At 36.8% G+C, this 14,226-nt stretch overlaps 2 protein-coding genes across 2 annotated transcripts in view; both read left to right on the top strand.

Moving 5' to 3' along the window:
* The window catches only part of spinb (spindlin b), a 7,880-nt gene extending 4,896 nt beyond the window's left edge, over positions 1-2,984 (top strand). The window contains exon 5 of the mRNA XM_084389542.1: positions 2,465-2,984. Coding sequence (XP_084245668.1) covers positions 2,465-2,658 — 194 coding nt within the window. The 3' untranslated portion in view covers positions 2,659-2,984. The remainder of the gene's footprint in view (positions 1-2,464) is intronic.
* A 967-nt stretch (positions 2,985-3,951) lies between these two features.
* plpp1b (phospholipid phosphatase 1b) lies at positions 3,952-14,202 on the top strand. Its single transcript, XM_084390511.1, has 6 exons — positions 3,952-4,391; positions 7,207-7,358; positions 8,202-8,473; positions 8,603-8,660; positions 11,150-11,326; positions 12,123-14,202. The coding sequence occupies exons 1-6, from the start codon at positions 4,334-4,336 to the stop codon at positions 12,240-12,242; spliced, it is 837 nt and encodes a 278-aa protein (XP_084246637.1). The 5' UTR covers positions 3,952-4,333; the 3' UTR covers positions 12,243-14,202.
* Positions 14,203-14,226: the final 24 nt, after the last annotated feature.

Here is a 14,226-nt window from a genome sequence, read left to right as displayed (position 1 = left end):
TACAAGCTAAAAAGAATTGGGCCCAGTATGGACCCTTGTGGAACACCAGTTGATAGGTCTAATAAATTCGATTTAAAATGATCAATTTTTACTAATTGAGTTAATATTGTGTATTCACCATGGTAACTGTCATTTCCATATTAACACTTATTATCCACTTTATTTTTCTTTGTGTTATTTTTTATATTTTTATATGACTCTAGTGGCTCATACCAACATTGTATTAACAAAAACTAGTTTGGGACTGCTATTTAATAGCTTTAGCATAGGCCTAATGTTTATTTATTAGTACTAGTCTTTAGTCATATTCTTACAATTTATGTTAAGTAAAGGGGGACAGTACTTGTGTGTGTGGAAATAGTCGGTTTCAATAAAACTACTTGTGACATGTCATATTTGGCTTTGACTTTGACTGAACATTTGCTCTCACTTTGCGGAAAAAATATCGGGATATATATCGTATATCGATATTCAGCCTAAATAATCGGGATATGACTTTTGGTCCATATCGCCCAGCCCTAGTTTCATTGTTGGGACTAAAAACCTAAACCTGGAAGCCATAAAAGACCACGAATCATTCAAATGCCACATCCAGGTAAAAAAGAGAAATATATATATAAGAGAGAAAGAGAAAATGTCAGTATTTCATTGAGACTTGAGATTAAATAAACTGCATAAGTATTGTAGATCTTGTAGTATTAATTTTCACATGCAGTTACACATTGTCGGTTAAAAACAAGAAAGTGGCTGGTAAAAACATTGAGTGGCTGGTAGATTTTGAAATCCATCCGCCACAGTGGCCGGTGGACAAAAAAGTTAATTTCCTGCGGTACAGATAGAAGCTGATGTTACGGCATCTTCCCTGAGTGTTCCTGGGCGGATATTTCAATATTAACATGAGCGGAGTGGAATGAAGAAAGTGCTTAGCAGGACTGATCTTCAGAACGGTTTGGGTGTGTGTATCTGTAGCCTGCAGCGTCGCTTTCCCTTTCCCTTTCTGAATGAGGAATATAGAGGAATATAGATGCAGACAGTTGTGTTCTTCACACAGTCGGCTGTAGTTCTCTCGTGTGTTCAAGTGCAGCTTACCACCCCAACACCTGGCATTATCATCAAAGTACATATTTGTTCTCCGGAAGCCGGGCTAAATAAGCCAGCACTGTCGCTGTACTCCCAGCATGGGCTCGACCCGCAGATACTCAGTGTCTATAATCATGAGGGCCTACACTAGTTTTTATAAAACTATGATTTCCAATTCCTTTAATAAGCGAAGATGGATGTTAAATCCATTATCCCCCCCCCCCATAGACCCTTTCACAACACAATGGTTGTCTAACTAAAAAATAAACAACTTAACTAATTAAAACCCATAATGATCCATCTAAGCTCTTAAAGTCTGTACTGAATTCATCCTTCAGTTTACAGTCACATAGCATGTACCATTTTAACTGTATTACATCTTTCTTTTTCTTTTTATTTATAGAAATAAAATAAAACAAATTCCTGAAATTATTCAAATAAAAGAAATTCCTGTTTGGCCAAAGAGGAACTAAGCGGCCGTTGAGAAATCCCCTGGTGTGCGCTGGTAACCGCTCTCTCGTTACGAAATCTCTGACCGGTTTCTTCAACAGAATGAGTTGTTTTCTCGAGCTCAGAGAAGACACACTCAGGAGTGTTAATAGTGTTAATAACAGCAGTCTTTAATCACCCTAGCACTGCTGAGATTATACTCTGATATCACAACCATCCATTCAGTAGGTCTGAGCCATAGGCCCTGTGGAGACTCAGAGGAGTCACTGCTCCCAAAATAAACTTCTATCGTTTAATGTTTTCAGTTTTACTTTTAAAGCATTTAAATACAAATTGCCCTCTAAATGTATAAAAGAGCTCGTTATCACTCATGACGGGCTCAGATAGCAGCGTTTAGCTGACTCACTGCACTCTCACTGTAACATCAGACTTTATCGTCCATCTTTAACTCTAGCCAAACTTAAGACATCTTTACCAGAAATTACATTCGTTTTCAAAAAAAGATTTTTCCTTTAAAAGGATCCCCTTAAGACTTCAATCTTTTGACCTTATTTTTATCTCTTATTCGAAACCTTTAATGTCATCATATGAAACACTGATCTCCTCTCTAACGCACATCAACACCAGAGATCTGTCACTTCAGTACATTTATAAACACCTCCTGAGTGGGCCTTTACAGATGCGGCTACACGAGCCTGCTGACCTCACTTAAAGCTCTGTCATCTGGTCAGATCCGGGAACTGGGATCACTTTTGTATTTTTGTGTGTTATGTTATTTTTATTTCAATAAATGTTTTATATGATATCAGAATCACATTCCATGAAGAAGACCACTGTATCAGTTACTGTCACATATTTGATGTTTTTTACAAGCTTAAGTTTATGAATGATTCGGCTGGTTATTAAAGCTTTGCTCCGCGTTTCCCTCCGGCAGAGGATCCGGTCGAGACCCGGGAGCCGGGAGAGGTCAGCGAATCGCTGGTCGGGAAGCAGGTGGAGTGTCAGAACAAAGAGGGAACGCAGAGAATGGGAACGATCATCCAGCAGGTTCAGGCCAAACCCTCCGTTTACTTCATCAAGTTCGACGATGACTATCACATCTACGTCTATGACATGATCGGATCGTGAGGTCATCATCATCATCATCACGAGCTCCGTCTGGGATTTACATGTACAAACGCTCATCATATACAAGCGTCGGATGTCTGTTCTGTTTAGCCACTGGAGATTAGTTTTATACCACAGGTTGTGTTCGCGGTGTCACGGATGGCCAGTTCAAGTCTTTGTTTCGGTTGTTTATCATCTGTGTTCATGAAGAGTCTTTATGTTCTGTGTATTAATTATAAGCGTGTAGCATTAACATGAGGAGTGCTGACATTCCCTCTTCACTGTGTTCCTCCTGTCAGCGTGTTCAGTTAAACACGGCATAAAATAAAGTATAAAAAAATATTAAATGAAGTGTTTGACTGAACTAATGAGTCCATTTATTGTGACGTGTATTAATTGAACAAATTCTTTTTCTAGCTGAAACAGTGTGTGTGTGTGAGTGTGTGTGAGTGTGTGAGTGTGTGTGAGTGTGAGTGTGAGTGAGTGTGAGTGAGTGTGAGTGAGTGTGAGTGAGTGTGAGTGAGTGTGAGTGAGTGTGAGTGAGTGTGAGTGAGTGTGTGTGTGTGTGTGTGTGTGAGAGAGTCCTGCAGAACAACACTGAGTGAGTGTGAGAGTCCTGCAGAACAACACTGAGTGTGTGTGTGTGTCCTGCAGAACAACATTGAGTGTGTGTGTGTGTGTGTTTGTGAGTGTGTGTGAGTCCTGCAGAACAACACTGAGTGAGTGAGTGTGTGTGTGTGTTCCGGTAAAATACATTCATTTAAAGTGATCTGGTCTTTAATAATGTTCTCTAAACATCAGCACAAATGTTATTCAGTCATAGAACTTTTTTTGGAAACAATTTAGTTAGACTTTAGTGCGTTTTTTAAACATTCAAAACTATAATACTTGCAAAATGATAAAATAGAGAAAACATTCCCTTAATGTTCCCTCATTCACAAAAGTTTTTAAATTGAACTGTAAGTTTGCATAATTTATCCTTTATATTTATGTGAAGCTGCTTTGAAACAATCTGTGTTGCATAAAGCACCATTTAAATAAACTTGATCTTTTATATATATATTAGTATATAATATATTAGAAATAATATAATATATTAGCTATTTAACTTGTCTTAGTAGGTGATGTTTGTTTTATTTTATTGCAGGGGATTCTCACCTGATGAATGTAACAAATGTTTCACTGTCCCGCAAACTCGTTACAATGTTGCAGCTCTGTATAAATACACACATATATATATATAGTATGAAGTCATATATATATATATATATATATATATATATATGACTTCATACTTTAAACAGTATTTTGAGTGTAATGAAAGTGAATGAGAATGCAGAAGCTCTTCTCAGTGAGAGTCTGAGGAAGAGGAAGCGGTGGGCGGAACTTGTAGATGATTGACAGATAGAGGGATTGACCTCATCATCATGCGATATGAAGTAACCGGAGATGTAACGGCGACAAACATCGGAACACTGCCATAAACTCACTAGATTCACGCTCGTTAATAACGACAGGAACGGAAAACTCACCGGGTGTTTCTCTCTCTCGCTCGATGACCAGATTATCTACAGCTTAACTGATGTGTTCCTGTTAATAAGTTAAATAGCGTCGCACATCTTTCATTGTTTTATCTGATGAAGATACATGTTCAACTGTAAGTTCTTCAAAGACTCCAGTGTTTGCGGAACTGAGAATGTTCGAGACTAAAGGATTCTGGAGCATTAGTGTGGACGTCAGCTGTCTGCTGCTCGGTAAGAGTTCACACACTCACACACACACTCACACACTCCTCTGGCCTCGGTTTGTCTGTTTAATTTGCCTTAGCTGATTATTTTCTTCATTTGATCGGCGTTATGTAATGCATTGTTTCAGATTCCTATAGATCTGTTGAATGTAACAGTGTTTCACAGGCGCGACACCGCTACAATGTCGCAACGCTACAAAAACGCTTCAATGTTGCAGCTTCGCACAATGAATATCAGTGAACAAGCGTTACAAACATCCATATTCATACTCAACATATACATACGCCCCTCCACAGATTACATTTACACTAACATATGTGATAAAATACAAAACCTCATTATTATACTCAGAAAAGTGCTCAAGTTTGTATAGAGATATAGTTCTTTTATGAGGTGAGATAAGAGTAAGTGCTCACAGATAAGTTTGGTTACACTTTATTTGAAGGAGTCATTGTTACAGTGTAATTATATATTAAAGTACAGAGTAATATTAATTAACTACATGTACTTACTATAGGGTTAGGGCAGGATTAGGATTTGGTTGAGGGTTAGTTGCATGTAATGATGCATAATTTACTGTTATTACTATGGTAAGTATGTAACAAAGGGACACTGTAAAATAAAGTGTTACCATAAGTTGCGTTTACATTCACACATGTTTAGTAAAAGCACAGTAACATTTTAGCTGCGTTCTGGAAAAAGAAACAACGTTAAGAACAAACGTTCTTCCAGTAACATTAGTAGAACGTTCTTTCAAAGTTATCTGGTGTTAATGATATTCTCAAAACATCAGCACAAAAATATTATTACAAAAATATGTTTTTGTCTTAAATGGGTTAGTTGGACATTCGTCTAACGTTTTTTAAATGTTACTACTTGTTTCAGAATGTTCAAGGTGATGATATACAGGGCAACTTTTTGAGCAATGTTGCCGTCAACGGGCCCACGACCGATCTAAATTATCCAGATAGAAATGTATTGCCCATTTTCAGTGGGAAAGTGCCCAAGCAACAATCGCTCGGCAAGATTGCCCAGCAACATTGCTCAAAAAGTTGCCCTGTGTATCATCACCTTCAGAGAACATTTAAAAGTAACGTTCGCGTAATGTTTGAAGAATGATACAATGTAACGTTCGCATCACCAAAACAGTTTTGTTTTTTTTTAACTGGACGTTTTCAACATTTAGAAGTAACGTTTTCACAACATAATAGACACGTTAGCTAAATGTTTTAGAACATATGTGACCCTGGATCACAAAACCAGTCATATGGGTAAATTTTTTAAATTGAGATTTAGCTGAATAAATAATCTTTCCATTGATGTGTGGTTTGTTATGATAGGACAATATATTTGGCCAAGATACAACTATTGAAAATCTGGAATCTGAGGGTGCAAAAAAATCTAAATATTGAGAAAATCTCTTTTAAAGTTGTCCGAATGAAGTCCTTGATGTTGCTGCATCCACTCACAAAAATATTTTTGGATTTATTTACGGTAGGAAATTTACCAAATATCTTCATGGAACATGATCTTTACTTATTATCCTAATGATTTTTGGCATAAAATAAAAATCGATCATTTTGACCCATACAATGTATTGTTGGCTATTGCTGCAGATATCCCCGTGCGACTCGTGATATTTTGGTTAGCTTACAGCCACTTCACTATTAGCTCAATGTTATATGCATTATTAGATCTTGAATAGAAATGCATAGAATGTTTGTGGGCAAGAGACTGTGATTCCCAATGAAAGTGAATGGCCACAGTCTGGATTGGATGTATACGAATGCTAGAATAATAAGTCTATAGTCTGGCGAGACAGAATACAGAGCCTTTGTTGAACCTCTATTGTTGAACACTTGATTTAAATCATGTGGAGTAATTTGATTATCAAGCTGAATCTGCACTGAAACACCCTCTGCTTCTCTCCAGTTAGGAAAAACACCCAACGATGTTTAAAATGACCCAACATTTTTGGAAAATGAAAAAACCCAACATAATGACCCAATATGCGTAACCCAACGGTTGGGTTAAAAAATAACCCAACGTTTTTTTTTACTGTGTACATGTTCGTCTAACATAAAATAAAATTCACCAGTGAAGAAACATTTAACAGTCTGTCTGTTAGTTTGATTATTTCTTCTGTTTCCGCTGGAACGGTGACATACAGGCAAACCAACATTTACTCAGACATCTTCAACATTTCTCACATTATCAGTTTATTCGCTATAGTTTAGAAGATGGTAATAAAATATGAGCAGAACTCAGTTGATATTTGACTGGTTTTGTCCGTCCTTCTGTTAGACTGTCTCACACATGAATTATGTTGAATATCTGTCAGCTGTTAAATTTAACTACACAATTAGATAATACCATATAACCATATTATAAATGTTACTGGTAGTCACTGTATGAAGAATATTTGGGTATTATATGTCACAGTTTACTTTATTTTGCTCTCCTCACTTACATAGATGAACTATAGTGTCCTGCACACTCTAGTGAAACAAAATCAAAAACTGAAGAAAATGTGAGTGGTGCTTGCAGTGGAAAAATTCGGTACGGTTGCTAGGCGGTTTACTAGGTGGTTGCTATGGTGTTCTGGGCAGTTTCCAAGGTATTCTGGCTGGTTGCTAGGTAGTTGCTAGGGTGTTCTGGGTGGTTGCTATGGTGTTGCTAGGGTATTCTGGGCGGTTGCTAGGCGGTTGCTAGGGTATTCTGGGTGGTTGCTAGGGCATTGCTAGGTAGTTGCTAGGGTGGTCTGGGTGGTTGCTATTGTGTTGCTAGGTAAATGTAAATGTGAGACGTTCTTCTTTTGCAGCTGGACTTCCGTTCGCGGTCTTGAATATTCAGCACACGCCGTTCAAAAGAGGCTTTTTTTGCAGCGACGACACCATCAAGTACCCTTTTAAAGAAGACACCATATCTTACCAGTTACTGATGGGAATAATGATTCCATTCGCTCTGCTGCTGGTAAGCCTTCCTTTCTTAACCAGTAGTGCTTCATTTGCCACATCAATAAACTTCATATACAATAACAATTAACACGCTCAATTAGAGTCATGTGTATGGAAGCTTGCGTTTATCTTTTATCTCACAATTCAGGTTTTCTTTCCCCTTGCAACTGTGTTTAATTCTCACAATTACAGCTTTTTTTTCTTCAGAGTTATGAATTATGAATTGTGACAACATTTAAAGTCCCCCGTAGTCAATCATTTTATCCCTTAAAACTCACCTTTGATCACCAAAATTACATATTTAAACGTTTTTTCCTTAAAAAAAATGTCATCATGCCTTATAGGGATAGTTCACCCAAAAATGAAAATTACCCCATGATTCACTCTCCCTCAAGTCATCCTAGGAAAATATATGGTGCCCATTCACTGCCATTATAAAGCTTGGAAGAGCCAGGACATTTTGTTACATAACTTCAGGGTGAGTAAATCATGGGCTAATCTTCATTTTTGGGTTTAGAATAGTTTGAATGTAACTCGATACCTTTGACTCATTTAGTAAGTCTTCGACTGCTTTCTTAATCAGTACTGCTTCATTTGAATAATAAACAATAAATATGAACATGCTCAATTTGTATGGAAGCTGCTTCCACCTCAGATTAAAAAATAAAAAAGGAAATTGGGGCTTTTTATCTCACAGTTGTGATCTGTCAGTTTGGGTTTGTCAATAGTTTTCTTCCCCCTTGCAACTGTGAGTTTAAATCTCATAATTACAGAGATGGCAATTGCGAGTTATGAAGTCTGAAATTGTGAGATATAAAGTCAATAAATTTTTTATTCCAAGCTTGTTCTCTTCACACAGATCGTCTTCGGCGAGTGTTTTTCGATCTATCTGAGGTCCAGAGCTTCTTTACGTTATGAATATATAGTGTGTGTGTACAAGGCCGTGGGATGCTTCGTGTTCGGAGCGGCGTTGAGCCAGTCGCTGACCGACATCGCCAAATACACCATCGGCCGCCTGAGACCTCACTTCCTGACCGTCTGCAAACCGCACTGGAGCCTCATCGACTGCAGATCGGGGTATATCGAGAACTTCACCTGCACCGGAGATCCACGAGTCACCAATGAAGGCCGGTGAGGGAAACACTGAGCAGTTCTGATGGTCTCATGCAATAGGACTTTGTTTTATCAAGTGCATTCATTGATTTTAGGCTATAAAACAATGCAATCTACTAATAATGATGTACAATCTTCTACTGACAGGCTTTCCTTTTATTCTGGTCACTCATCGTTCTCCATGTACTGTATGCTGTTCCTCGCTGTAAGTGTGCTCTTATGAGAATATTACATCAGATTTAAGGTGAGACACTACAGGCCAAACGCTTCCATAACATCTTCTTTTAGACCAGTGAAAAGAAAACATCCAAAATACACATTTAAGTCTTTGAGTCAGAAATCTCTTCTTCAGTTTTACACACAACAAACTTTAGAGTTTTATTCATATCTATATTCTGAAGCTTTGTTCAAATATTGTTCGCCTGATATATATACAACATTCTACTCCTAAAAATGTGGAGTCAGAATCGGTTTACAGTATTTTCTATGGAAGCTTGTTTCCGCCACAGAATAAAACATAAAAAAGGTAATTGCGATTCTGACTTTGTTTCTCACAATTGCGTATTATAAAGTCAGAATTGCGAGATATAAAGTCAGAATTGCGAGATATAAAGTCAGAACTGTGAGATATAAAGTCACAATTGCGTATTATAAAGTCAGAATTGCGTGTTATAAAGTCAGAATTGTGAGATATAAAGTCAGAATTGCGAGACATAAAGTCAGAATTGCGTGTTATAAAGTCAGAATTGTGAGATATAAAGTCAGAATTGCGTGTTATAAAGTCAGAATTGTGAGACATAAAGTCAGAATTGCGTGTTATAAAGTCAGAATTGTGAGATATAAAGTCAGAATTGCGTGATATAAAGTCAGAATTGTGAGAAATAAAGTCAGAATTGCGTGATATGAAGTCAGAATTGCGAGATATAAAGTCAGAATTGCGAGATATAAAGTCAGAATTGCGAGATATAAAGTCAGAATTGTGAGATATAAAGTCAGAATTGCGTGATATAAAGTCAGAATTGTGAGATATAAAGTCAGAATTGCGAGATATAAAGTCAGAATTGCGAGATATGAAGTCAGAATTGCGTGTTATAAAGTCAGAATTGTGAGACATAAAGTCAGAATTGCGTGTTATAAAGTCAGAATTGTGAGATATAAAGTCAGAATTGCGTGTTATAAAGTCAGAATTGTGAGACATAAAGTCAGAATTGCGTGTTATAAAGTCAGAATTGTGAGACATAAAGTCAGAATTGCGTGTTATAAAGTCAGAATTGTGAGACATAAAGTCAGAATTGCGTGTTATAAAGTCAGAATTGCGAGATATAAAGTCAGAATTGCGAGATATAAAGTCAGAATTGTGAGATATAAAGTCAGAATTGCGTGATATAAAGTCAGAATTGTGAGATATAAAGTCAGAATTGCGTGTTATAAAGTCAGAATTGTGAGATATAAAGTCAGAATTGCGAGATATAAAGTCAGAATTGTGAGATATAAAGTCAGAATTGCGTGATATAAAGTCAGAATTGCGTGATATAAAGTCAGAATTGCGAGATATAAAGTCAGAATTGCGTGATATAAAGTCAGAATTGTGAGATATAAAGTCAGAATTGCGAGATATAAAGTCAGAATTGCGAGATATAAAGTCAGAATTGCGTGATATAAAGTCAGAATTGCGAGATATAAAGTCAGAATTGCGTGATATAAAGTCAGAATTGCGAGATATAAAGTCAGAATTGTGAGATATAAAGTCAGAATTGCGTGATATAAAGTCAGAATTGCGAGATATAAAGTCAGAATTGCGAGATATAAAGTCAGAATTGTGAGATATAAAGTCAGAATTGCGTGATATAAAGTCAGAATTGCGTGATATAAAGTCAGAATTGTGAGATATAAAGTCAGAATTGCGAGATATAAAGTCAGAATTGTGAGATATAAAGTCAGAATTGTGAGATATAAAGTCAGAATTGCGAGATATAAAGTCAGAATTGTGAGATATAAAGTCAGAATTGCGAGATATAAAGTCAGAATTGTGAGATATAAAGTCAGAATTGTGAGATATAAAGTCAGAATTGTGAGATATAAAGTCAGAATTGCGAGATATAAAGTCAGAATTGCGAGATATAAAGTCAGAATTGCGAGATATAAAGTCAGAATTGTGAGATATAAAGTCAGAATTGCGAGATATAAAGTCAGAATTGCGAGATATAAAGTCAGAATTGTGAGATATAAAGTCAGAATTGTGAGAAAAAAGTCAGAATTGCGAGATATAAAGTCAGAATTGCGAGATATAAAGTCAGAATTGCGAGATATAAAGTCAGAATTGCGTGATATAAAGTCAGAATTGCGTGATATAAAGTCACAATTGCGAGATATAAAGTCACAATTGTGAGAAAAAAGTCAGAATTGCGAGAAAAAAGTCAGAATTGCGAGATATAAACTTGCAATTGTGAGAAAAAAAGTCCGAAATGTGAGATATAAACTTGTTTAGATAATGCCTCATTTGCATAAACATAACACTTCAGAAAACTTGTAATACAAAACAATTGTCTTTATGTACAATCATCTGGGGTAGTATGGTAGTATCAATTAGTTTGTAGTATTGTCTTGCCTTAAGTGACATATATTTAAGTCAATATATATATATATATTTATTTATTTTTTATGTTAATATACAGTATGTTTTCCTTTGTGAAGCTGTATCTGCAGTCCAGGCTGAGGGTTAGATGGGCTCGACTGGTGCGGCCGACTCTCCAGGTCTCGTTCATCGCCGCTTCTCTGTATGTGGGTCTCTCCCGCGTCTCGGATTATAAACACCACTGGAGTGACGTTCTCACCGGACTCGTACAGGGAGCCGTCGTGGCGCTGTTTACTGTAAGTGATTTCATGAACGTGTGCCGTACGGCCATTAATCAGCCCATGATTTACTCTCCCTCAAGTCATCCTAGGTGTGTATGACACTCTTCTGTCAGATGAACACAATCAGAGTTATATTAAAAAAGTCCTTCCTCTTCCAAGCTTTATAATGGCAGTGAATGACTGCATGATGCACTTTTATGATGGACAGATGCACTTTTATGATGGACAGATGCACTTTTATGATGGACAGATGCACTTTTATGATGGACAGATGCACTTTTATGATGGATAGATGCACTTTTATGATGGACAGATGCACTTTTATGATGGACAGATGCACTTTTATGATGATGATAGATGCACTTTTATGATGATAGATGCACTTTTATGATGGATAGATGCACTTTTATGATGATGATAGATGCACTTTTATGATGGACAGATGCACTTTTATGATGGATAGATGCACTATTATGATGGATAGATGCACTTTTATGATGGACAGATGCACTTTTATGATGGATAGATGCACTATTATGATGGATAGATGCACTTTTATGATGGATAGATGCACTTTTATGGACTTCAAAACAGAAACAGCCATTCACTGCCATTATAAAGCTTGGAAGAGCCAGGACATTTTTTAATATAACTCTGATTGTATTCGTCTGGAAGAAGAGTGTCATATACACCTAGAATGGCTTGAGGGAGAGTAAATCATGGGCTAATTTAAATTTTTGGGTGAACTATCCCTTTAATATAAAACCAGCACAGACGTGCAGTTTAATAATTTTTCACCTTCACAACGCAGGTGTTCTTTGTGTCGGATCTCTTCACCACTAAGTGTGTGTCAAATAAAGACGAGGAGATTTCCCACACGAGCCTTCGGGAAACGTCAGATTCCTCAAATCACTATGGCAGCACGAAGTGAGACTAAACCACTGCCGTGAACGGAAGGAGTGTTTACAGTTAACATTCAGATCTTTTCCACAAACATTCCACCGAAATTGAATCACTTGTATAAAACTACAGGCAAAAAAGTTGGGTTTGTCACTTTTCATAATGCAGGAACAGTGGAGACAGTGAGCACAGACTGTACAATATAAGTGCAACAATATTCATACTGCGCTCCACAGTTATTGAACTGTGACAGTGTAACGTGACTCTTTCCTTACAGACATTATGGATTTGACCACATTATCTATACACTCTTAAAAATAAAGGTTCCAAAGGGAAGGGTTTCGAATAGAAGAACATTGTTTGGTTCCCCAAAGAACCTTTCAGTGAACTTTTCTGCATTTTTTTTATGGTGTGAAGAACATTTTAAAGTCAATCATTTTATCCCTTAAAACTCATCTTTGATCACCAAAATAACATATTTAAGCATTTTTTCTTTGGAAAAAAAAATCTTCATGGCTTAAAATATCTTGAATGTAACTCGACACCCTTGCCTCATTTAGTATGCGCGGTTCTATGATGCAAATGAGCCCCTCCTCCACTCAGAGATCCACTGGTTGACGATCACACGTTGATCTGATTGGTTACAAGGTAGTTTGTGACGTCAGAAACACCAGCGATTTCAAAGCGTGTTTTTGAGACTGTCTTTGGTTCACTGCAGTTTTAAGGAGGAAATACTCAGCAATGGTGTCGACTTATGCTTATAGACAAATCATGTGTAAATTCATATTAAAAACACCACATAGACATATAAACAACATTAAAAGCTGGGTTTTCACCACAGGGGGACTTTACGAATCTAAAGATTTTTTTTACTGTAAAGAAGCTTTTCTACAATGGAAAGTTTCCATGGATGTTAAAGGTTCTTCATGGAACCATCGATGCCAATAATCCACCTTTATTTTTAAGAGTGTACGTTCAGCTACAGGTTCCTACTTTAGTTTATGTAGCGTCAGAGAGCATTGGGAACGATACGGCATAACAACATGAAGAAATCACTCCTGTCATGCCACTAAAAGTTAAGAAAATGTCAAACTCTGACCAGTGAGTATTTAAGTCAGACGACCCAGAATCCAGTTTGCTGTATTCCCTCCTGATTTCAGAAAGACACGCCCTTTTTAACCCTCTCAGACCTGAGCCTTTGCATCCCGATCCATCAAACGCTCCGAACCAACATTCCCATCTGATTATAATAGTAGTGCGGTAACCAACATATGCAAGCAGTGTTATATTTCTTCAGATACAACAGTTTTGCATTGCACACAGACACTTTATTTCTGTGGTTTAAGGCCTGTTCACACCAATAATGATAACTATCTGTTCACACCATATCATTGTTTATTATAAGAGCGTCTGTCGCTTTAAATTCTCGAACTCTTTAAAGCAGGATGGATTCTGATTGGCCGTCAGTGTTTTCATCGGTCATCAGCTGGAAAAAAAATGTGAATTGATTCCGACCATATATATCGTTCCTCTGTGTCGTTATCGTCATAGTTGTGCTGTGGACTCACTATTCTTTTACATTTAGAATAATTTTCAAAACTATAGTAATCGTCCTTGGTGTGAACGGGCCTGTCTGATGAAGTTTATTGTGTCAAATTGTCATAGGAAAAAGTAAAGGATGTATATGGGCCAAATATGAACAACCAAAGAGTCTATGGCATTGAATTCTATTGTGCGTATATTTTAGGCTATTCATTTTTATTGTTATTGTTGGTCATTTTTATACGCTGTAAATATCAAAGCACTTGTATAACTATTTTTGCCTTTTTTTGTTTAATTAGCACTATTTGTAACTTATGTTATGCATAAACATATTTCCTTTTTGCTGTTTACCTTTTAATTCATTGGTGATCGTGCTATTGAGAACCAGTGAAACATGGTACAGGGAAACTGTAAACGATTTTTTTGCAATTAAAGCTCAGCTAGACCAACTGTGGTGTAGTTATTGACACTAA

Source organism: Rutilus rutilus (genome assembly GCF_951802725.1).
Source record: "Rutilus rutilus genome assembly, chromosome: 19".
Taxonomy (NCBI): domain Eukaryota; kingdom Metazoa; phylum Chordata; class Actinopteri; order Cypriniformes; family Leuciscidae; genus Rutilus; species Rutilus rutilus.
Note: the sequence above shows the minus strand (reverse complement) of the source record. Positions and strands in the feature narration are given on the sequence as shown.

What these genes read in the sequence shown, in the direction of transcription:
- plpp1b (XM_084390511.1), top strand. Translation starts at nt 4,334, where the DNA reads ATGTTCGAGACTAAAGGATTCTGGAGCATTAGTGTGGACGTCAGCTGT. An exon ending in TTCCATTCGCTCTGCTGCTG is followed by an intron (nt 7,359 to 8,201) that starts GTAAGCCTTCCT and finishes CTCTTCACACAG; the next exon opens with ATCGTCTTCGGCGAGTGTTT. An exon ending in CCGTCGTGGCGCTGTTTACT is followed by an intron (nt 11,327 to 12,122) that starts GTAAGTGATTTC and finishes TTCACAACGCAG; the next exon opens with GTGTTCTTTGTGTCGGATCT.